General features: G+C 52.6%; 3 protein-coding genes and 1 non-coding gene across 4 annotated transcripts; 1 reads left to right on the top strand and 3 right to left on the bottom strand.

The window, feature by feature from the left end:
* Positions 1-469: 469 nt before the first annotated feature.
* On the top strand, positions 470-5,496 carry LOC103179735 (microtubule-actin cross-linking factor 1-like). Its single transcript, XM_042331701.1, has 8 exons — positions 470-616; positions 1,444-1,606; positions 2,301-2,452; positions 2,682-2,756; positions 3,536-3,653; positions 3,830-3,987; positions 4,982-5,108; positions 5,390-5,496. Exons 1-8 carry the CDS (start codon positions 470-472, stop codon positions 5,494-5,496), a joined length of 1,047 nt encoding a protein of 348 aa, XP_042187635.1.
* Positions 4,340-4,413, bottom strand: trnaa-cgc. Its single transcript has one exon. It is a non-coding gene; the product is annotated as a tRNA-Ala (tRNA).
* Positions 5,497-7,323: 1,827 nt separating the features above from the next.
* On the bottom strand, positions 7,324-8,555 carry LOC121848090 (plectin-like). The gene is given in 2 exon segments (XM_042331702.1): positions 7,324-7,985; positions 7,988-8,555. Coding segments are annotated over 2 exon segments (1,224 nt in total). The 3' UTR covers positions 7,324-7,329.
* A 37-nt stretch (positions 8,556-8,592) lies between these two features.
* On the bottom strand, positions 8,593-20,858 carry LOC103179734. The gene is made up of 13 exons (XM_007895130.2): positions 20,563-20,858; positions 16,675-16,739; positions 16,087-16,182; positions 15,723-15,821; positions 14,429-14,521; positions 13,868-13,960; positions 13,320-13,495; positions 12,096-12,237; positions 10,948-11,141; positions 10,668-10,791; positions 10,047-10,118; positions 9,762-9,863; positions 8,593-8,830 (listed from the first exon to the last, which is right to left on the bottom strand). Exons 1-13 carry the CDS (start codon positions 20,603-20,605, stop codon positions 8,609-8,611), a joined length of 1,521 nt encoding a protein of 506 aa, XP_007893321.2. The 5' UTR covers positions 20,606-20,858; the 3' UTR covers positions 8,593-8,608.
* Positions 20,859-21,917: the final 1,059 nt, after the last annotated feature.

Below are 21,917 nucleotides of genomic sequence, written 5' to 3' on the forward strand. Positions count from 1 at the left end.
GGAGAGCGAGCAGCGGTCAGACAGCGTCCCGAGCTCAGCGTGGCAGCAGCAGTAAGTGAGACCCCCCCCACCCCGCCCCCAGCCACCGGCACCAGCTGACCCCTCACTCCCAGCTCACTCCTGGCTCACTCCCCAGCTCAGTCACGCCTCACCCCTGAGGGTCACCTGCCCGCTGCTCCCCGGCTTGGGGTTGTGCTGCGAAACAGTCAAGCGCTCTGGGACACTGCCCGGCGAGAGCGGCGCGATATAAATATAAGTCGTTGTCGTTGTTACCCCCTCGCTCCCAGCTCCGTCACCACTCTCTCACCCCCCCCACCCCCCAACCCCCACCGGTGGGTGACATTCTCAACTGGGTTTGGCTACTCTTAAGCGTGGTGATGCCTTAACACGAAGCCGACGGCAGCTGAGGGTGTGACGAAGGTCCCTTTGTGTTTTCTGGCAGAGACAGCGGGTGTTTGTGCCAGTCCTGATGGCAGGAAGGTGCCCACACCCGTGCCCCCCGAGGCGGGCAGCGGCCCTGGCTCTCGTCTCCTCACAGCCTGGCATCAGCTGTGGCTGCGGGCCCTGGACAGAGAGGAGAGGCTACAGGAGCAATGGGAGAGGCTACAAGAGGTCAGTCTGCCCCCTCCCGCTATCACTCTACACCCCACTCACTCCCTCACACTCGCTTTCCACCCCCACTCACTCCTTCACACTCACTCCCTCCCTCACACTCACTCCCCACTCCCTCCCTCACACTCACTCCCCACCCCATTCCCTCCCTCACACTCACTCCCTCACACTCACTCCCCACTCCTCCCTCACACTCACTCCCCCACCCTCCCCACCTCCCTCCCTCCACTCCACTCCTCCCTCACACTCACTCCCCACTCCCTCCCTCACACTCACTCCCCACCCCACTCCCTCACACTCACTCCCTACTCCACTCTCTCACACTCACTCCCCACCCCATTCCCTCCCTCACACTCACTCCCCACCCCATTCCCTCCCTCACACTCACTCCCCACCCCACTCCCTCCCTCATGCTCACTGCCCACCCCACTCCCTGCCTCACACTCACTCACAATCAATCTCCACGTGCCATTACACAACCGCTCACACTTGGGTCACGCTCAGTCCCCGCATGTCGTGATACGCTCACTTACACACCTGCTCACACTGGCTCCCCACACGCGTGACACACTCGCTCCCCACGTGATATTGTAAAACTGTTCATACTTACTCCCCACATACCCTTACACACCTGCTCACACTCACTTTCCGTGACGTACTTGCTCCCCGCGTGCCGCTGCACATCTGTTCACACTCGCTCCAATCATACATGACACACTCGCTTCTGCACGTGCTGTCGTACGGCTACTCACACCAACTCCGCACGAGCCAAGACGCCTTTGCTCCCCTCCTGGCTTTTGCACACCTGCTCACACTCACTCTCTCTTGCAGCGGGCTGACTTCGAGCACTTTGACTTCTCCTCGTGGCGGTGTCGTTACATGCAGTGGATCGCAGACAGGAAGTGCCGTCTGCTGGACGTGTTCCGCTCCATCGACCGCGAGCAGCGCGGTCTGGTCTCCAGAGAGCACTTCATCCACAATGTGCTCACCTCCAGTCAGTGTCCCTGTCACCCCGACACTGTCACCCCGACACTGTCACCCCGACACTGTCACCCCCACACTGTCACCCCCACACTGTCACCCCCACACTGTCACCCCCACGCTGTCACCCCCACACTGTCACCCCCACACTGTCACCCCCACACTGTCACCCCCACACTGTCACCCCCACACTGTCACCCCACACTGTCACCCCCACGCTGTCACCCCCACGCTGTCACCCCCACACTGTCACCCCCACGCTGTCACCCCACACTGTCACCCCCACACTGTCACCCCCACACTGTCACCCCCACACTGTCACCCCCACACTGTCACCCCCACACTGTCACCCCCACACCGTCACCCCAACACTGTCACCCCAACACTGTCAGCCCGACACTGTCACCGACACTGACCTCCAACAATCTGTTGACCTCCAGTCGGTGTCCCACTGTTTTTTTTAAATAGTAATAAAAATAAAATTGGTCACTTCCATCCACGACTGTTTGTGGGACACTGCTGCGCGCAATTGTCTGCTGTGTTTCGCCCACAAATATACAGTCAATTCACTTTACAGTATATTCTCTGAAGCGCTTTGAGACGTCTCGAAGATGTGATAAGGCACTACATCAAATGCAAAGATTATTATTATTATCCGGACTCTCTCCGATGTTCTGATCTGCATTGTTCTCTCCGCTCCTCAACAGAATTTCCAACTAACTCCCTGGAGATGGCTGTGGTGGCTGACGTGTTTGACCTGAACGCTGACGGCTTCATTGACTACTGGGATTTCACCAGCGTCCTGCACCCGAGCCGAGATGCCCTGCGTCTCCGAGACTCCCACACCATCCACGACGAGGTTAGAGGGCAGTGACCAACAGCAGCAATAACAACATTTATATAGTGCCCTTCACACAGGCAGGGCTTAACAGTGGCGGAGCCTGATGCCGAGCCGGGGGGAGGGAGGAGGTGACTGTAAGCACCGTTTCCAGTTGTGATCTTAAAGAGGGGAAGCAGTGGGGCACACACTCACACAGAGTGAGTGTGATTTACTGACACACTCGCACTGACGGTCACTCTCTCCTCAGGTCAGTCGTCAGGTGGCTCAGTGTAACTGTGTGAAGAGGTTCCTGGTCGAACGGATCAGTGCCAACAGATACCGGGTAAGAGTTGTTTTGTGTGTGTGTGCCATATGTGTGCCATGTGTGTGTATGCCATGTGTGTGCCGTGTGTGTGCTGTGTGTGTGTTTGCCATGTATGTGCTGTGTGTGTGTGTATGTCGTGCATGTATGTGTGTGTGTGTGCTGTGTGTGTACCATGTGTGTAATGTGTGTGTGGTTCGTGTGTGTGCTGTGCATGTGTATGTGCCATGCATGTGTGTATGCCATGTGTGTGTGCCATGCATGTGTGCAATACATGTGTGTGTGTGCCATGTTTGTGTGCTGTGCATGTGTGTGCCATGTGTGCCGTGCGTGTGTGTGTGTGCTGTGTGTGTGCCACGTGTGCCGTGTGTGTGTGTGCTGTGTGTGCACCATGTGTAGGCCTTGTGTGTGTGTGTGCCATGTGTGTTTGTGTGTGCCGTGTGAATGTGTGGGGGAGGGGATAAAAAGGCAGCCCTAACCCACCAGGAGGAGACTTGACTTGACTTTAAGTGCTCTGAGACGCCGTCCGGCGTGGAGGGCGCTATATAAATCCAAGTTGTTGTTGTTGTTGTTGACTGCTTTCTGACTTGTAATGGGTCAAGTTGCTCTGGGGGTATCTTCCTCTCCCCTGGTGTTGGTGTGCGGAGTGTCTCTGTCTCTCACCTGGGGGGGGGGGGGGGGTAGCTGTTTCTCTCTCTCTCTCTCTCTCTTTCCCCTTTTTTTTGGTGGGGGTGGGGGGGGGGGGGGGTGGTGTGGTGTGTAGAAGGTATTCGCTCGCTGAGCTGTGCTTCTCTCCGCAGTTCGGGAACTCCCAGAGGATGAGGATGGTTCGGGTGTTGCGCTGTACGGTGATGGTGCGAGTGGGCGGGGGCTGGAGCGCGCTCGATGAGTTCCTGGTGAAGAACGACCCGTGTAGAGGTGGGTCAGGGTGCGGTGGGGGTGGGGGAGGGGAGAGGGTGAGGGGAGGGGGTTGAGCTCGCGGTTATCAGGCAACCTCTGGGGTCAGGGAACAGACCTAACCAGCACTGAGATCATAGGTCAGACGGGATCTGCACTGGGATTAGGCCGTGTAACCTCTCTCTGCTCTGGGACAGTGAAGGGACGCACCAACATTAAGCTGAAGGAGCGATACCTGACGCCCGAGGGCCACGGGACCCCCACAAGCCAAGTCGCAGCTTCGCCGCCCACCTGGAACTCCGTCAGGACCACCAGCAGCTGCATGTCTGCCCCCAGCAGTCCGCGGGCCAGGAAGGTAATCGCTGTCACTAACTCATCACCATCACTGTCTGCCCACGTCGCTAATAATCCTCGCATTTGACACAGCGCCTTATCACGTCTTCGAGACGTCTCAAAGCGCTTCACAGGATACACTGCAAAGTGAATTGACTGCGTATTTTGTGGGCGAAACGCGGCAGCCAATTGCGCACAGCAGCGTCCCGCACACAGCCGTGGATTGAGTAATCAAATTATTATTATTTATTTCTTTCTTTATTTTGGTGGGATTATTAGCCCCGGAAAGCGATCCGTCAATCGACTAACAACCGGGTTTCCATTTACTGCCAGGTAAACAGAAGCGTGAGGAGTCAGGAAACTTGTCCAAGGTGTCGTCCTGCCCAGGAATCGAACCTGGGTCCTCTCGCTTGCGAGGCGAGTGCTCTGGCCACTGAGCTACAGGACGCCATATCTGTCCTTGTAACTCATCACAATCACTTGTGGAGTCAGTCTCCCTCAGTCTCCATCTCTGTCACATCACTGCTTCTCAAAGACTCCGTCACTGTCTGTATCACTGTCCACCATCACCTCACTCAAACCTTACCCTCCTGGGGGGGAGGGCGGGTAAATAGGTTCTCCTTTGAGCTGAGCCACCGGTCCATCTTGGATCATGCTACCCATTGGGGCTTTGGCTTGCAGGTTAACAGAAGCTGAGTGGGAGGATTCCCTGACCCCAGTGACTGGTCTGCCCTTCCAAGTCCATCTGACGAGTCAGGCTGGCTGTGCTGTGACGAGCAGTGCCCTGAATACGGCCTGGCTCAGGAGCTAGACCTCCGCAGAGGACTGGCTCGATTCCGACATTCAAACACGTCACCTTGGAGCTTAGGCCCGAGGAGACCTCGCTTACTTTCCTGAAGGAGAATAGTCTGGTAGGGGTTAGAGGCGGACGAAAGCTTCCTCTGCACCATCCAGCCACATTCTTAGGTCAGGGTTGACGGCAGGGAGGTGGTCCTCAGCCTCTGTTTGTCTTTCAGTCTGTTGTCCGGAGAAGCCGATCTGGAGATCGTTCCCAATCCCATCCTCAGTCCAGGAATTCCTTTGCGTTGGAGGAGGCTGAGTTCAAGGTGTGCACTGCCTCTACCTGCCGCCTGGCAGCCTCTGGTGAGTGAGTATGGCGTGACAACAACAACAACAACAAGATTCCATTTATAGAGCGCCTTGCACGTCGGGAGGACGTCCCAAGGCGCTGTACAGTTGGGTAAGGACCCGAACAGGGGGGAAATGGTCAGGGTGAGGGGAGAGAAGGGAGGGAGCGAGGAGGGGGTAGAGAGTCGAGAGGGGAGCTGAAGGCACGGTCAAAGAGAAAGGTCTTGAGACCGGCCTTGAAGGAGGAAAGGTATAAGGGATGTTGACTGTGGCTGATTTCTTTCTCTGACACACAGATGTTGACCGGTCAGTGGTGCTGGAGGCTGAAGATGCTCAGAGCAGAGACAGCACATCTGGTTGCGACCAGCGACCGACTAACCAGCCGCCTGTGATCGGTGATTGATGGACTGTCCACATTTGTACTGCAACCGACTGATGATTTGCCCGCAACAGGCGACTGACTGACTGTCCACGTGTGAGTGGTAATTGATTGACCGACTGACGACTCGCCTGTGACATCTGCCTGACCTGACCACCCTCTTGTCACCAGTAACGTGACCTGAGTAGAATTACAGTAAACCTCACGCAAGGCCTATCTTTATATAAAACCTATAATCGCCCGAGTCGTATTGTACGTTCACCCGATTCCCATTCAGTTCCTTATCAAAAACACTCAGATTTCTTTGCACTACTCGTATTAACCACCTCCTAACTCATCACACCACTCCCCTACCCTCCCTTACCAGTCGCATTGAATCCGTGGGAAACGTCTTGATCCGTCGACGCATGGGCAGAAGAATGACATTTTCCTTTGCCTCAGACACTGGCAGCATCGCCATCCAAGGATGCCTACTCCACCTCACCGAGCCAGTCCAGAGACCTTGGGGTCTTGTTTGACCCTCAACTGTAGTTTTTACCCCACATCCATACCATGACCCGCTCTGCCTTCCCCCACCTCCAAAACATCGCCCGGCTCCGCCATTGTCTCACACCGCAGGCTGCCGAGACCCTCGTATACGCATTCATAACATCCAGGCTTGACTATGCAAACTATCTGCTTGTCAGCCTCCCCAGTTCCTCCCTCCATAGGCTGCAGATCATCCAGAACTCCGTAGCCCGTGTTCTCTCCCCCACCAGACTCCATGACTCTATCAACTCCATCCCCCCCCGACTCCACTGGCTTCCCATCCACACAGAAGATACAGTTCAAGATCCTCACCTTCAAAGCCCTCCATGGCCTTGCTCCCCCCTACCTCTGCGACCTCCTAAACCCCCTACCAACCTGCCCGCTCCCTCCGCTCAGCGGGCTCCGGCCTGCTTCACGTCCCTGCCTCGCCTGCCTCACCATTGGCTGGCGGGCCTTCAGCCACTCTGCCCCCACCCTCTGGTTCACCATCCCACAGTCCCTCCACCTCACCCCCTCCCTTGCCTCCTTCTAGACCTGTCTCTTCGACCGTGCCTTCGATCACCCTCCTTCCCCACCTGTCCTCCATCCTCCCCAACCCGACCGCCAGCTCGGGTCCGAAACACTGACCATCCAGCGCCTTGGGATTCCCTCCCGATGTGAAAGGCGCTATACAAAATTAATATTGTCGTTGTTGTTGTTGTTCAATGTGATTCCAACATGCTTGGCGGTAGGTGTGCATGCAGTAACGGGTCAAAATGCATTGAATCGTGGGAAGCATAGTGTCGATCCATCACCATATGCGTACGTATTGGGCCGCATTGAACTAAGAATGTGCCGTGTAGATTATTGATTAAATCGGATTTTATACGATTTATACAGTTTGCCTGTAACTTGTACTTCGTGTAAGTCATATTGAATGTCACAACACTGCTCCGCCCGGGATCCGGATCAGGTGTAAATGGCCCATAAGTTCACTGGCATGAAAAAACATTTATTGATCAGACAAAAAAAAATGTACAAACTCACAGAGCCTGCCTGAGCCCCAGCCCCAACCCACAGCCCATCGCAACCGCCAAACCTCAACCGCCCCCACCCCACCCCAAACCCCCACACCCTGCCTTACCCCACACCTGGCTGCGTGAGGGTGGTGGAAATCTGAAACTCTTTCCCCTAAAAGACTGTGGAGGCTGCATGAGTTCACATTTCCAAGGCTGAGGTGGATTTCTGTTGGTCAGGGGAGCAAGGGATATGGGGCTAAAGCTGGTAATTAGAATTGAGGTGCAGATCAGCCATGATCTAGTAGAATGGCCTCCTCCTGTGCCTGTGTTCCTATGAGGGGGTGGGAGGCCTTGGCCTGGCTATACGAGGAGAGGCTTCGGCCTGGCCAGTACCCAGTGGCAGGAGCAGGAACCCGGTGTTAGGGTCGGACACACAGCTCTGCAGCAGTTGCTGGTAGGTGAGGTTGTCGCCGGTGCCGGGATGGAAGAAGCCTCGGGCCTGGCTGCCGGGCTGGGTCAGGCTCTGGTGCATGTCCTCGTCCAGCAGACCCCGGCTGAAGGCCACCGCCAGTGGCAGCCGGTGACTGTGCTCGGGGTCGATGATGCCTCCGGTGGCCAGCTGGGCCTGGAGCAGGCGGACAGCGTGCGAACGCATTATCAGGCCGTAACTCAGGGCCTGGAAGAGGGAGAAAAGGCGACCAGTGTAGGGGTCCTTGTAGCCAGTTACCGCCCTTTCGGCTGCCAACAGCTTGGCCTGGAGCTCGGGCCCCACGACGCTGAGCTGCACAGCGGCCTCCACCGTCAGCTCCAGGCCCTGTCGTGGCTCCACAATGAAGCCCGTAGCAGCTTGGGCCTCGAGTAGGAGCAGGCCTGTGCCAGGCAGCACCAGGCCCTCATTCATGGCCTGGTAGATGGACAGAGGCCTGCGCTTGGCCTCCAGGTACAGGCCAGCCACGCAGCCTGAACCTCGCAGGTAGGCCTTGATGCCTCGCTTACCTCCTGGGGGGTGGTGTGGCCACTCTCTAGCTCCTCGGCCGTGTCTGCCCCGATCACCTGGGCCTCCAGTAGCTCTTCCACCGTCACCCTTCGTCTCAGGCCACGGAACGAGGGCCTGTCTTGACTGAGGGGCAGGAGGAGCAGCCCAGGGCCAGGCCCCGGCCTACACTGGCCCAGCAGCTGCCTGTAGCTCAGCCGCTCCTCAGTGTTGGGGTCGGAGAAGCCCTTCACCCCCGCGATGGGGTCTGTCAGCAGCCGCTGTGTCTCCTTGTCCAGGCAGCCACGCTGATAGGCCACCTCCAGGGGCAGGCGGTGTCGGTGCTCGGGGTCCACTATGCCCCCGGTGGAGAGCTGAGCCTCCAGGAGACGGGTGGCGTAGTCAGCCACAATCAACTGTTTTTTCATGGCCTGGAACAAGGGCACGAGGCGGCCGGTGTAAGGGTCCTTGTAGCCGGTCACCGCCCGCTCAGCGGAGAGGAGGGCATCGTGTAACTCAGGGCCCACCATCCCCCGCCTCACTGCCTCGTCTACCCTCAAACGGTCGGTCTTCCCGGGCTCCATCAGGCCCCCAGTGGCCGCCTGGGCCTCCAGCAGGGCCAGAGCGATGGCGGGTCTCACAAGCCTCGGCGCTGGGCTGCGTACACACCCAGAGTCTCCCCCAAGCCCTCGTGCAGGACCCCTGCCACGCAGCCTGTCCCGCTCAGCTCGCTCCCGGACTGTGCCACCGCCGACCCCAGGCCCGGCTCCCGCGCACTCGGGGTCAGCAACGTCTCGGTCTCCGAGCGGTGACCAATTCCATGGCGATGGCTGTTCAGCACACCACACACAGCGAGAGTCTGTAACAGAGGACGGCAGAGAGTCAGCGCAATAATAATTATAAAATCATAATCATAACCACAATAATAATCATAATAATAATAATAACGATCCTTGCATTTGTTATCGTGGCGTCGGGATGTCTCACAGGATATACTGTGAAGTGTATTGACTGTGGACAGTATTTTGCGGGCGAAACGCGGCAGCCAATTGCGCACAGCAGTGTCCCACGAACAGCCGTGGAGTAAGTGACCCATTGTTATTCGGGGGATTGTTGGGCAGGACACCACCTCCAGTTCAGCACACCCCCAGCGCTGCACTGGAGTGTCTTAATGTGTACACCTTACCTCACGTACACCTCTCCCCGTGTACATTCTGCCCTGAAAACGCCCCCCAGCCCGCTTACACCTTTGCCCCACATATATACACAGCCCCACATACAACCTGCCCTGCGTCCCACGAACAATCATCCTGTGATGATGAGCTGTGCTCTGCGAACACAACGCTCCGTGTACTCCAGGGCCTGCGTACATACACACCATGTCATTTCATCCCACATAATGTACACATCATTCCGAGTAAATCCTGCACCAGGTACAACCACTCTGCGAACACCCGGTCCCGCGTACACGCAGCCCAATATACACAACACACTGGCCCAGATTCATGGCGCTCACACCCACCCAACCTCTGAACATCTCTGATATACTTAACCGCTTGTACTGAAGTATTTCTATGTACAATTATCATTGTTCTTTCGCACGTTTCAGTTGTTGGTCAGTGCACTGTAGAAATAGGCGACACATGGGGGGTGACAGGACTTTGGTGGACACCATGTACTAACAGGATAGGATAGGGGATGCACATCAGATGGCTATTCCCTGGCACCGGCCACAACCTCAGTGTTACACGGGCTGAGTTAGTGATCGCACGCGTGTACTAACCAGTTACCTGCTGGATTATATCGGCACACACTGAGCCCGGCTCCTCCTCCGCCAACTCCACTCCCACACCCACCGCACGGTTAAACAATTCCGTCTGCAGCTCGTACTCCTGGCAACAAGCACATGGTCAACGCACGGGGCAGACATGGGAACATACAACACAGTATTGGGGAGTCGAATCCCCCGCTCCATAGTGTGACCGACATCCCCTTCCCCCCTGCCCAGTGCTGTCCATGTCCCCCCCCGCACCTCCCAGTGCTGCCTGTGTCTCTCAGTGGGGCCTGTGTCTCACCTTGCAAGCCTCCATGTACTGTACTGCATGAATCCGGTACTGCTCCATCAGTTGGGCCATCCACCCAGCGCTCTGCCAGAGAAAGATAACAACAAGTTACATGTGTACAGGGCCTTTCACCTCGGGAGGACATCCCAAGGCACTGGACAATCAGGGATTTGGACCTGAGCTGGGGGTTGGGATCAGGAGGGGTGGAGGGTGACCGAAGGCGGGATCGAAGAGGAAGATCTTGAGCTGGACCTTGGAGAAGGCAAACGGACTGTGTGATGGAGTTCCAAAGGGTGGGAGAAGAGAGGCTGAAGGTCCGACTGCTGATGGTGGGGTGGGCCGGAGAGGGGACGGGAGCGGACAGATTGATATGGAGTTAGCAGGTCACAGAGGTAGAGAGGAGCAAGGCTGGAGGGTTTTGAAGGCGAGGACAAAGATTTTGAACTCTATCCTCTGGGGATGGGGAACCATTGGAGCCGGGCGAGGATGGGGGTGGCAGGCCTCACTCCTAAATCTTGGTACAGGCCCCACTCTCCCCCTCCCCTTGTTACAGTGGTAACAGTTCTCCCAGTTTACTGATTACCGTTCCCCCTACATCTGCCGTCTGCTAGTTTCTGCTCTGGGCTCTGTTACCTTTGTGTTATTGACTCCGTTCTCGTGTCTCGCAGTGTCTCCACCCGCCTGACAGGCCATCAACTGCTCGTACATTGCTCGGAACCCCTTCAACCTCCGGCGGACCCCCATTAACACAAGCAACCTGGGAGCACAGAACATCATCACTCTGCGTCTCTCATCTCTCACCGGCTATCTGTCTCCAAGTCTCTCACCTGGGGTCTGGGATGCTACCCTGTGTGAGGGACGCTATATGAATGCAAGGTGTTGTTGCTGATATATCTCAGATGGAGTATCTCACCTGTGGTCTATCTGGCAGTGCACGGCCTGTTGCTGTTGGATGATGCTCTGGATGCTCTGGTTGTACTGGGTCAGGTTTGTGCTGCATGATTGGTTGCTCTTCCTCAGCTGCTCACTGAGAGCTGTCACCTCAGACAAGCTCTCCTCCAACTCCCAGAAACATTCCCTCTGGTCATCGAGATCCATGTGTAGATACTGCAAGAGAGAGAGGGAGAGAGAGAGAGAGAGAGATCGTGTGAGACTGAGATAGAGTGAGAGCGTAAGAGAGAGAGGAGAGAGAGATTGTGTGAGAGTGAGATAGTGTGAGTGAGCGTCATTGAGTGTGTGAGTGTGAGCATGTGAATGGGTGAGTGTGAGAACGTTGGCGAGCTTGCGAGCGCATGAGTGAGAGTGAGAAAAAGTGTGTGACTGAGTGGGAGTGAGCGTGACAGTGTTGGTGAGTCAGTGTGATGGAATATGAGTGTGTGAGTGATTGTGAGAATGTGAGTGAATATGTGAGTGAATGTCAGTGTGGGAGAACCACAGAACCATAGAGATTTACACACAGAAGGAGCCCATTCTGCCCGGCATGTCTGTGCTGTCTCTTACAGAGCAATCCTTTCAGTCCTGTTTACCTGCCCTCTCCCCATCCCCGTACCCCTGTTCTTTACATCTTTTTTAAGTATTCATTGAGTTCCCTTTTGAAAGTAATGAGAGTGATTGAGAAAGTGTGTAAGTGAGTGGGAGTGAGGGTAAGTGTGTGAGTGTGTCAGCGAGAGGGTGAGCGAGAGGATGTGTGAGTAAGTCAATGAGAGTGAGTGATGGTGAGTAAATGCGTGTTAGTGAATATCAAAGTGAATGAGTGTGAGTAAGTGAATGAGTGAGTGATCAATTGTCTATGTGAGTGAGTGAGTGATTGATTGCCTATGTGAGTGAGTGATTGCCAGTGTGGTCAATGTAAGTGAGTGAGTGAGTGAGTGATTGATTGCCTATGTGAGTGAGTGAGTGATTGATTGCCTATGTGAGTGAGTGATTGCCAGTGTGGTCAATGTAAGTGAGTGAGTGAGTGAGTGAGTGAGTGATTGATTGCCTATGTAAGTGAGTGAGTGATTGTTAGTGTGGTCAATGTAAGTGAGTGAGTGAGTGTGTATGTCTGTGTAAAGGACACACCTTCAGATCCTGTCTGAGGGCATCTATGGCTGTGCCTGAGCTCAGTGCTCGGCTCCTGCGTTCCCTGAGGTGTTGCTCGTAACAACGCAGACAGTCCCAGGCTGTGGGTACGTGGCTCAGGGCGGCTTCAATCACATTCAGCCTGAGAGGGTCAGAGACCATGAGACACAAACCACCTCTCCGCCACTTTAATTCACACTTCACGGTCCCTTTAATACCTGCCTGGCTGCTCATTTATTCCCATAAGAACACAAGAAATGCTAGACAAAAAAAAGACCAAGGTACATCTAGTTCGCCTTCCATCTATGTACTATATCCCATAATGTTATCTCTTAAAAAAACTATCTAATCTGTGTTTGAAAGAATCAATGCTTCCTGTTTCAACCGTCTCCCTAGGGAGCCTGTTCCACAGGTTCACTATTCGCTCATTGAAATAGTGTTTGTGTAGATTTGTTCTGAATTTACCCTCTTCAATCGCAGGCCGTGGTTCTACTATTATGGACAAATTGAAACAGCCTGTCATGATCTATATTGTCATGGTCTATATTGTCATGATCTATATTGTCATGGTCTATATTGTCATGGTCTATATTGTCATGATCTATATTGTCATGATCTATATTGTCATGGTCTATATTGTCATGGTCTATATTGTCATGGTCTATATTGTCATGGTCTATATTAATCTTCCCCTGGCCACCCCTTTCATTCCTGGCTGTCCGCCCTTTTAATTCCTTTAATACTTGCCTGGCCTTCCCATTAATTTCTCACTGACTGTCAGTGTAATTCCCATTTGCCCCCCATTTAATTGCCACCTCAACGTCCCTTTAATTGCCAACTGTCACCCGTGTGCGTCAGGCTGGCTCAGGGCTCGCGCTCTCGCCTCTGAGTCAGAAGGTTGTGGGTTCAAGCCCCCACGTTAAAGATCTGATGGCTCTATTTGAAAAGAGAAGGAAGTTTCCACCTCCCTGGTCCCTGACCAACAATCCCTCAGATAAAATAGTGCTTCGGGACGTCCTCCTGACAAGAAAGGAACTAAACTAAACGCAAAGGTTATTAGTATTATTAAAGGGATGTCTGTTTAATTCTTGCATGTCTGCCCTTTCTCATTCCTGACCTTTAATTCCCACCTGGTTGTTCCTTTAATTCCTGTCTTATCACCCTTTAATTCCCATAGTTCCTCCCCCCCACCCCCCCACCGATCATGTGTCGCTGCTTGCTCACATGTCCAGGTACAGACGTGTGAGGTGGTGCTTGTGCTGTAGCGTGTTCAGAGCGCTGGCGAGCTCCGGCAGGTCCCCCACGCCTCTGGCCATGTTGAAGGATTGCAGGGTCTCCCCAGCCTCCCGTCGATCCGCTTCCAGACTCGCCCTGTGCTGCCAGAGCTCCCCGCGGAGCCCCTAGGGAGGACACATAGCACACCAACTGTCACGCAAGACACGCACACTGTCACGCGGGACACACACGCACCATCACCCGGTTAAACATGCACCGTCACGCAGAACACAACCGTGGTCACACTTACAATATCATGTTGGACGTGAGTGAACCCACGTCTGCGGATGATGTCACCGAGTGGGTGCATATGGATAGTGAAGAGGAGAGGATTACTTAACTGGGAGAGATATGGAGAGAGAGAGATGGAGAGAGAGAGAGATGGAGACAGAGAGAATGATGGGAGAGAGAAAGAGAAAGAGACCTGGAGAGAAGGCGATCTGGAGGGAGAGAGAGATCTGGGGAGAGAGAGAGATCTGGAGGGACAGAGAGCTGACCTTCAGATTGCTGTCACGGGTCAGATGGAGTGTCTCTAACCAGCTCCGCACACAGTGGATCCTTGTCAGCAGCTCACTGCACCTCGTTCCCACCTACAGACACAGTCTCAGTCACAGCACACAGAAAGTATACACACAGTCACAGCACACGGACAGTATACACACAGCCACAGTCACAGCACACGGACAGTATACACACAGTCAGAGCACACCGACAGTATATAACAGTCACAGCACATGGACTGTATCTACACAGTCACAGCATACGGACGGTATACACACAGTCACAGCACAGACAGTATACACACAGCCCCAGCACATGGACAGTATATACACAGTCACAGCACACGGACAGTATATACACAGTCACAGCCCACGGATAGTGTAGGGTGCAGACACAATCAACAACAACAACAAGATTCCATTTATTGAGCGCCTTTCACGTCGGGAGGACGTCCCAAGGCGCTGAAATCAAAGCACACAGAACAGTCAAGCAGTATGAGATATACACTGTGAGGGTCAGTGAGATATACACTGTGCCCAGGCAGTGTGGACACTTACCTCATAGTGAGAGACGAGCACTGACGTGAGTCGGAGAATCTCTGTGGGGTCTGCGTTGATCAGAGTGTGCACATTGACCATGTCCACACGCACCTGGGAGAGAAACAAGCCATTAGCTGGTGTCACTGTGGCAGGGCTGCTCACTGGGAGACAGTGAGGACAGTGAATATTCCTGTACCGACACGCTCAGAGGCAAAATCAGCCGCATTGTTCCCGGCACACATGATGATCAGCAGATGTTGCATATGATTTCTGTACAGTATGAACGATTTCTGTATGTTATATAATAATAATAATAATCCTTGTATTTGATACAGTGCCTCATCATGTCTTTGAGACGTCTCAAAGTGCTTCACAGGATACGCTGTAAAGTGAATCGTCTGTGTATTTTGTGGGTGAAACGCGGCAGCCAATTGCACACAAGAGTGTCCCACAAACAGGCGTGGATTGAGTGACCAAATTATTATTAATTTTTTTTTTGAGGGCATTATTAATTCCGGAAAGTGATCCATCAACTAACAACTGTGTTCCTACTTGCTCCTCGGTAAGCAAAGGCGTGTTGAGCAATAAGGTTTCGCCCTGCCTGGGAATTGAACCTGGGTATATATATGATTTTTGAACACTCTGTATTTTTTTTCTGAGCATTGTGTATGTTTTTTATTTGCTGTGTATGAGGTCTGTACACAGTGTATGAGGTCTGTACACAGTGTATGAGGTCTGTACACAGTGTATGATATCTGTACACAGTGTATGAAGTCTGTACACAGTGTATGAAGTCTGTACACAGTGTATGAGGTCTGTACGCAGTGTATGAAGTCTGTACGCAGTGTATGAAGTCTGTATACAGTGTATGAGGTCTGTACACAGTGTATGATATCTGTACACAGTGTATGATGTCTGTACACAGTGTATGATATCTGTACACAGTGTATGAGGTCTGTACACAGTGTATGAGGTCTGTACAGAGTGTATGAGGTCTGTACAGAGTGTATGAAGTCTGTACGCAGTGTATGAAGTCTGTACACAGTGTATGAGGTCTGTACGCAGTGTATGAAGTCTGTACACAGTGTATGAAGTCTGTATACAGTGTATGAGGTCTGTACACAGTGTATGATATCTGTACACAGTGTATGATGTCTGTACACAGTGTATGATGTCTGTACACAGTGTATGATGTCTGTACACAGTGTATGAGGTCTGTACACAGTGTATGAGGTCTGTATACAGTGTATGATTTCTGAGCGCTGTATTGGTCAGTGTCCCTGCCGTGTGCTGTGTCTCAGGACAGCTTTACCCTGTGGCTTTCCAGATAGTGCAGGACAATCTCCAGGTTCCACTTTCGCCTCCAGTACGTCACCAGTGTGAGGACCCACCACAGGCCGGTGACTCGGGGCTGGAATAGAACACAACTTGCATTTATATAGCGCCCTTCACGCCAGACTGCGTCTCGGAGCGATGTGTCATACACAGGACGAGGGCCAGAGCAGGACAAGCAACCCACATCCGTGCCTCACAATCACCTCCTCAGTCATGACTTCTCCACCCACCCCACTGCCCACAGCCGTGCCCCCCCCCACATGCCCCCAGCGAATGCCAGGTCTGCCCCCCCAGCAAGCCCCAGCCCCCGTTCACCACAACCCCCCACTCAGTGAGCTCACCAGCTGGTCTCCCGTTATTGCTTCCAGTAGTAGGATGAGGAGTTGCCCCTCCTGGGTATCTCCAAACAGGTCCCCAACTCGATCCTTGGCTCCACTCTATCACCAAAGACAGAGAGAGCAGGTCATCACAGGACAGTCACACACACACCAGTCACATACACACAGTTACATACACACAGGCCGGCCACACGTACATACACACAAACAGGGTAGTTACACACAGTCACAGGCCCGATACACGCACGCGCACACACACACAGGCCAATTACACACACAGGCCAGACACAAACACACAGTTACACACACACACACATATACACACACGCACCAGTCACACACACACACTCTCACAGGCCAGTTACACACACCAGTCCCACACACACACCAGCCCCACATACACACAGTTACATACACAGGACAGCCACACACAGAGTAAGTTACTGTACAGGATGACTGTTACCCTGACTGGTGAGTGTGTGTATATGTGTGTGTGTTTTCACGTGATTGTGAAAAATCTCTGCAATGTGGCCCATCAATATGGCGAGGCTTCAGAGATCGCTGTCCACCCCCACATCAGCTAACACTCACCCTTCTCAGGCGAGTATTCATCCAGTTTTCAAACAACTTCTTCTGCATCTCCGTCACCTTCTCACCTGTCAAATCAGAGAGAGAATCGATCAGTCTCCACACTGTCCATCCACGCTCCCACGTTAGTGAGAGCATAGGTTAGAGACAGAGCAAAGCTCCCTCTACATTGTCCGTCCACACTTCCAGGTAAATGATGATTAGACAAGGTAGAGATCTTCAGTCTTGAGAGAAGATATCTCAGAGAGGACCCCGTATAGGTGTACTACGTTTAAATGGATTGAAAAGTAAAACCTAGATGAATACTTTAGGATGCATCAAGATAGTAGAACAAGAGGACACAGGTTTAGAGTTGCAAAGATCAATTTCAGGACAGAAACCAAGAAGTGTTTCTTTACCCAATGGGTAACTCACGAATGGAACAAATTGCCAAGAATAGTCATTGAAGCCAGGACACTGGACTCATTTAAAAACAGTTTGATGTTATGACGGTAAGGTGTTACGGAGGAATCAGGTCAGTGACAGCATGGGCTAAAAACAGAGTAAAGCTCCCTCTACACTGTTGGTCCACACTCTCGGTCCACAGTACAGATTAGGGACAGAGTAAAGTGCCTTCTACAACAACAACAAAATTACATTTGTATGGCGCCTTTCACATTGGGAGGGTGTCCCAAGCGGCTGAACAGTCAGTGTTTCGGACCCAAGCTGGGGGTCGGATTGGGGAGGGTGGAGGGCAGGGGGGAAGCAGATTGTTCGAAAGCATGGTCAAAGCGGATGGTCTTGAGATGGGTCTTAAAGGAGGCAAGGGAGGGGGTGAGGTGGTTAGACTGTGGGATGGAGTTCCAGAGGGTAGGGGCAGAGTGGCAGAAGGCCTGCCTGCCAATGGTGGGTGGGCGAGGCGGGGGACGTGAAGCAGGCCGGAGCCCGCTGAGTAGAGGGAGCAAGCAGAATGGTAGGAATTTAGGAGATCACAGAGGTAGTGGGGAGCAAGGCCATGGAGGGCTTTGAAGGTGAGGGCCAGGATCTTGAACTGTATCCGCTGAGTGATGGGAGGCCAGTAGAGTCAGATGAGGATGGGAGTGATAGGGTCACAGAGCCTGGTGCGGGAGAGAACACGGGCTGCAGAGTTCTGGATGATCTGCAACCTATGGAGGGAGGAGTTGGGGAGGCCGACAAGCAAAGAGTTTGCATAGTCAAGGCTCAATGGTATGAATGCAGGTATGAGGGTTTTGGAGGCCTGCGGTGTGAGACAGTGGCAGAGCCGAGTAATGTTACAGAGGTGGGGGAAGGCAGAGCAGGGCATGGCATGGATGTGGGGTAGAAAGGATAGTTGAGGGTCAAATAAAACATTCAGGTTCTGGACTGGTTTAGCAAGGTGCAGTGTGCAACCATGGACGGTGATACTGTCAGCACCTGAGGTGAGGAGGCGCTGACGGGAGCCAATCAGGAGAGCCTCGGTCTTGTTGACGTTCAACTGAAGAAAGTTACCTCTCATCCAGGACTTGATGTCAGACATACATTCTGTCAGCACAGCAGTGGTCCTGGAGTCAAGGGTGGAGGCAAAGAAATAGAGTTGGGTGTCATCCGCATAAATGTGGAAGTTGACCCCATGTCTGTGGATGATGTCACCAAGAGGGAGCATATAGATATTGAAGAGGAGGAGACCAAGGACAGAGCCCTGAGGAACGCCGCAAGAGCCAGTGTGGGGGCTAGAGGAGAAACCGTTTGTGGAGATGAAGTGGAGGCGGTGTGAGATGTACGATCTGAACTAGTCAAGGACAGCGCCATGAAGTTTGAGGTAAGAGGAGAAACTGTGGATGAGAATAGAGTGGTGTCGCAAGCAGCAGTGAGGTCGAGGAGGATGAGGAGGCAGAGGGAGCCCTGGTCGCAGATCGACAGAATGTCATTTGTCACTTTGACCGGGGCGGTCTCTGTGTTGTGGGCGGCACGGAAACCCGATTGGAGGGATTCGAGAAGGGAGTGGCGGGAGAGGAAGGAGCAAAGCTGGGAAGCAACAACTTGTTCCAGGACCTTGGAGAGGAAGGGGAGGTTGGTGATGGGGCAGTAGTTTGAGAGCAGGAATGGGTCCAGGAAGGGTTTTTTAAGGATAGGAGTGATGACTGCCGTTTTTAAAGGGAACGGTACCAGTGGACAGTGAAAGGTTCATGATGTCTGTGAGAAGAGGGGCAAGGAGGTTGAGCTGGGAGGTAAGGGGAGGGGTAGGGATGGGGTCGAGGGAGCGGGTGTGCTCAGTTTCATGCGGGTTTTAGTGGTGGTGAGAGAGGAGTGGGAGACAGGTTCGAAGGTGTGGAGGGAGGGGGGGGTAGGAGCCAGGGTAAGACGTGGAGATGAGGAGTGCGTAGTAGACGGAAGGGCAGAGGCAGCTGAGCGCATCCCCTCGACTCCGTCCACACTCCCAGGTCAGCTACAACACACGGGTTAGAGACAGAGTAAAACTCCATCGAGTTTGCAAACATTGAAGGCAAATATTCCCGTCACATGTTGCTGATAGCAGGCGATAAACAAATCCTGACTATCAGGCGTATCCGGCCCCACCCGATACGATAGACTCCAGCTGTTAAATATTGATTTCATCCAACAACTGAGGGACAGGAGAAAAGAGAGAGAAATGGGAAGAGTGAGGACAGATACAGAAAGAGAGACTGAGACATAGAGATATAGTTGCCATTACCATGTTCATCTTGGAGCCAGTTCAGCTCTAAGAAAACCCTGCTTTACCTCCCCCGCAAATCCCCAGGAGAACATCTGACATCTGACGAGGGCGGGTTTGAACCCTCACAAGATATTATTATTAATAATAATGCTAATGCTTGCATTTGATACAGCGCCTCATCACATTTTCGAGACATCTCAAAGCGCTTCACAGAATATATTGTACAATTAATTGACTGTATATTTTGTGGACAAAACGCAGCAGCCCATTTCGCGCTTATGGGCGAAACTTATCGCACAGACAGTCATGGATTGAGTGCTCAAATTCACATCTTTTTTAAAAAAACATTTCAAGGGATTATTACCCCCGGAAAAGCGATCTGCCAATCGACTAACCACCGGGTTCCTACTTACTGCTAAGTAAACAGAGGTGTGTGGAGTAAGGAAATTTGCCCAATTTTTCGCCCTGCCAGGGAATCGAACCCAGGTCCGCTTGCTTCCGAGGCGAGCGTTCTAACCACTACACTACAGGAGTCCACAAGTCCTGTATGGTAGGTAGGTATCAAGTGGATGGTAGGTACCAGGAACTCCCTGTTAAGCTTCCTGGTGGGCAACACAGCTCAGCTTGAGAGCATTGCCACCATCTTCCTGTCCGCAGATCAGGCACCCATATCTTCCCACTGAGCGATGGTTCCACCAGCCTGGTACGAACCCCATATTTGGCTGTGGCCCCTGGACTCGGGCCCCTAGCATTAATCTGCCACTGCCGAAAGAGAGAGAGAGGGAGGTACAGCCACACAGAGACTGAGAGAGAGAGATTATGAGAGAGTCACGGAGGCAAGAGAGAGCGAGAGAGAAAGAGATAGAGACACACACATGCACACAGCAACTCACACACACAGCTCTGCTGGTCTCACACCCACAGTTCTGTGCCTGCCACACACACATATCTACGCGTTTTGCTCACAAAATATCTCGGCAACGTGATATGGCGCTATATCAAATGCAAGGATTATCATTATTATTTCAAATACACAATCAATCCACTTTACAATGTATTCTGTGAAGGGCTTTGAGACTCAACAACATGATAAGGCTCTGTATCAAATGCAAGATTATTAATTATTATTATTACGCCTGTCACACACACTCGTCTGCCCCTGTCAAACACACACACACACACACACAGCTCTGCCAGTCACATACAGCTGGACCAACCTGTTGAGATGTGATGTACGTCAGTGTTGGACACAGACTCCATTGTCTGGGCTCTCCGCTCAGCTGACGAATGTAAACAAACCTCTCGTTGCTGTGTCAGTGAGTGAGTGTGAATGAGTGTGAGTGAGTGTGAGCTCAGCCCAGCACCAGAGACTGATTAGTGCCACGAAACGTATTAACCTGACCTTCTCATCTTACACCTGTTTACACCCTGGTCTCCTCCCTCTTCCCAAACACAGCTCGACAGCAAATTGATCCTCAGCAGCCAGGACACAGCATGTGGTCAATCACTCTCTCTGTCTCTCACACTCACTCTCCGTGTCTGTCTGACTCTCTCACAGTCACTCTCTCTGTCTGGCCCTCGCAGTCACTCTCCCTGACTGTCTGTCTGTCTCACAGTCGCGCTCTCTGCCTGCCTGCCTGCCTCTTTCTGTGTCCGTCTACCCGCCTGCCTGCCTCTGTGTTTGTCTATTTGTCTGTCTGTCTCTCTCGGTCTGTCTATCTGGTTCAGACAGTTGTTTCAACCAATGCTTCAGGCAGCGAGTTCCACATCCTCACTTGCGTTCCTCTTAAATTCTCTTCTACATTGACTAGTCGCTATCTTATACTCGTGTCCCCTGGTTACGGACTCCCCAACCAGTGGAAACAGCCTGTTTAGGTTAACCTCATCTCAAACCGTTTTATAATTTTATACACCTCTATTAGGTCCCTCCCTAAATATCTCTTCTCTAGTGAAAAAAGCCCCAAATTATCCTGATGGCAGTAACCTGCCAGCCCTGATATAATCATCGTACTGTTCCCATCGCTGTTGAAAGCTTAGTGTTTGCATTGGCTGGGAATCGAACTTGAGCTTAATTCTTCCACTGAACCACCATGTGCAAATACCTCATAATAATGACAATAATAATTGCATTTGATATAGCGCCTTATCATGTTGTTGAGACGCCTCAAGGCGCTTCATGGAATATATTCTGTAGCTTAGTGGTTACAGCATACGCTTTGCAAAGCAGGAGGTCCTGGGTTCGATTCCCGGCAGGGCGAAACATTGGGCAAAATTTCCCTGTCAAACACACACACACACACACACTAGCAGTAAGTAAGAACCCAGTTGTTAGTCAATTAGCGGATCGCTTTTTCGGAGAGAATAATCCTTCAGAAAAATCAAATGAATAATAACAATAATTTGGTCACTTAATCCATGACCGTGTGTGGGACACTGCTGTGCGCAATTAGCTGCCGCGTTTCGCCCACAAATATACAGTCGATTCACTTTACACTGTATTCTGTGAAGCGTTTTGGGTCGTCTCGAAGATGTGACAAGGCGCTATATCAAATGCAAGGATTATTATTGTTAT

This window comes from Callorhinchus milii, unplaced genomic scaffold (genome assembly GCF_018977255.1).
Source record: "Callorhinchus milii isolate IMCB2004 unplaced genomic scaffold, IMCB_Cmil_1.0 Scaffold2, whole genome shotgun sequence".
NCBI classification, from domain to species: domain Eukaryota; kingdom Metazoa; phylum Chordata; class Chondrichthyes; order Chimaeriformes; family Callorhinchidae; genus Callorhinchus; species Callorhinchus milii.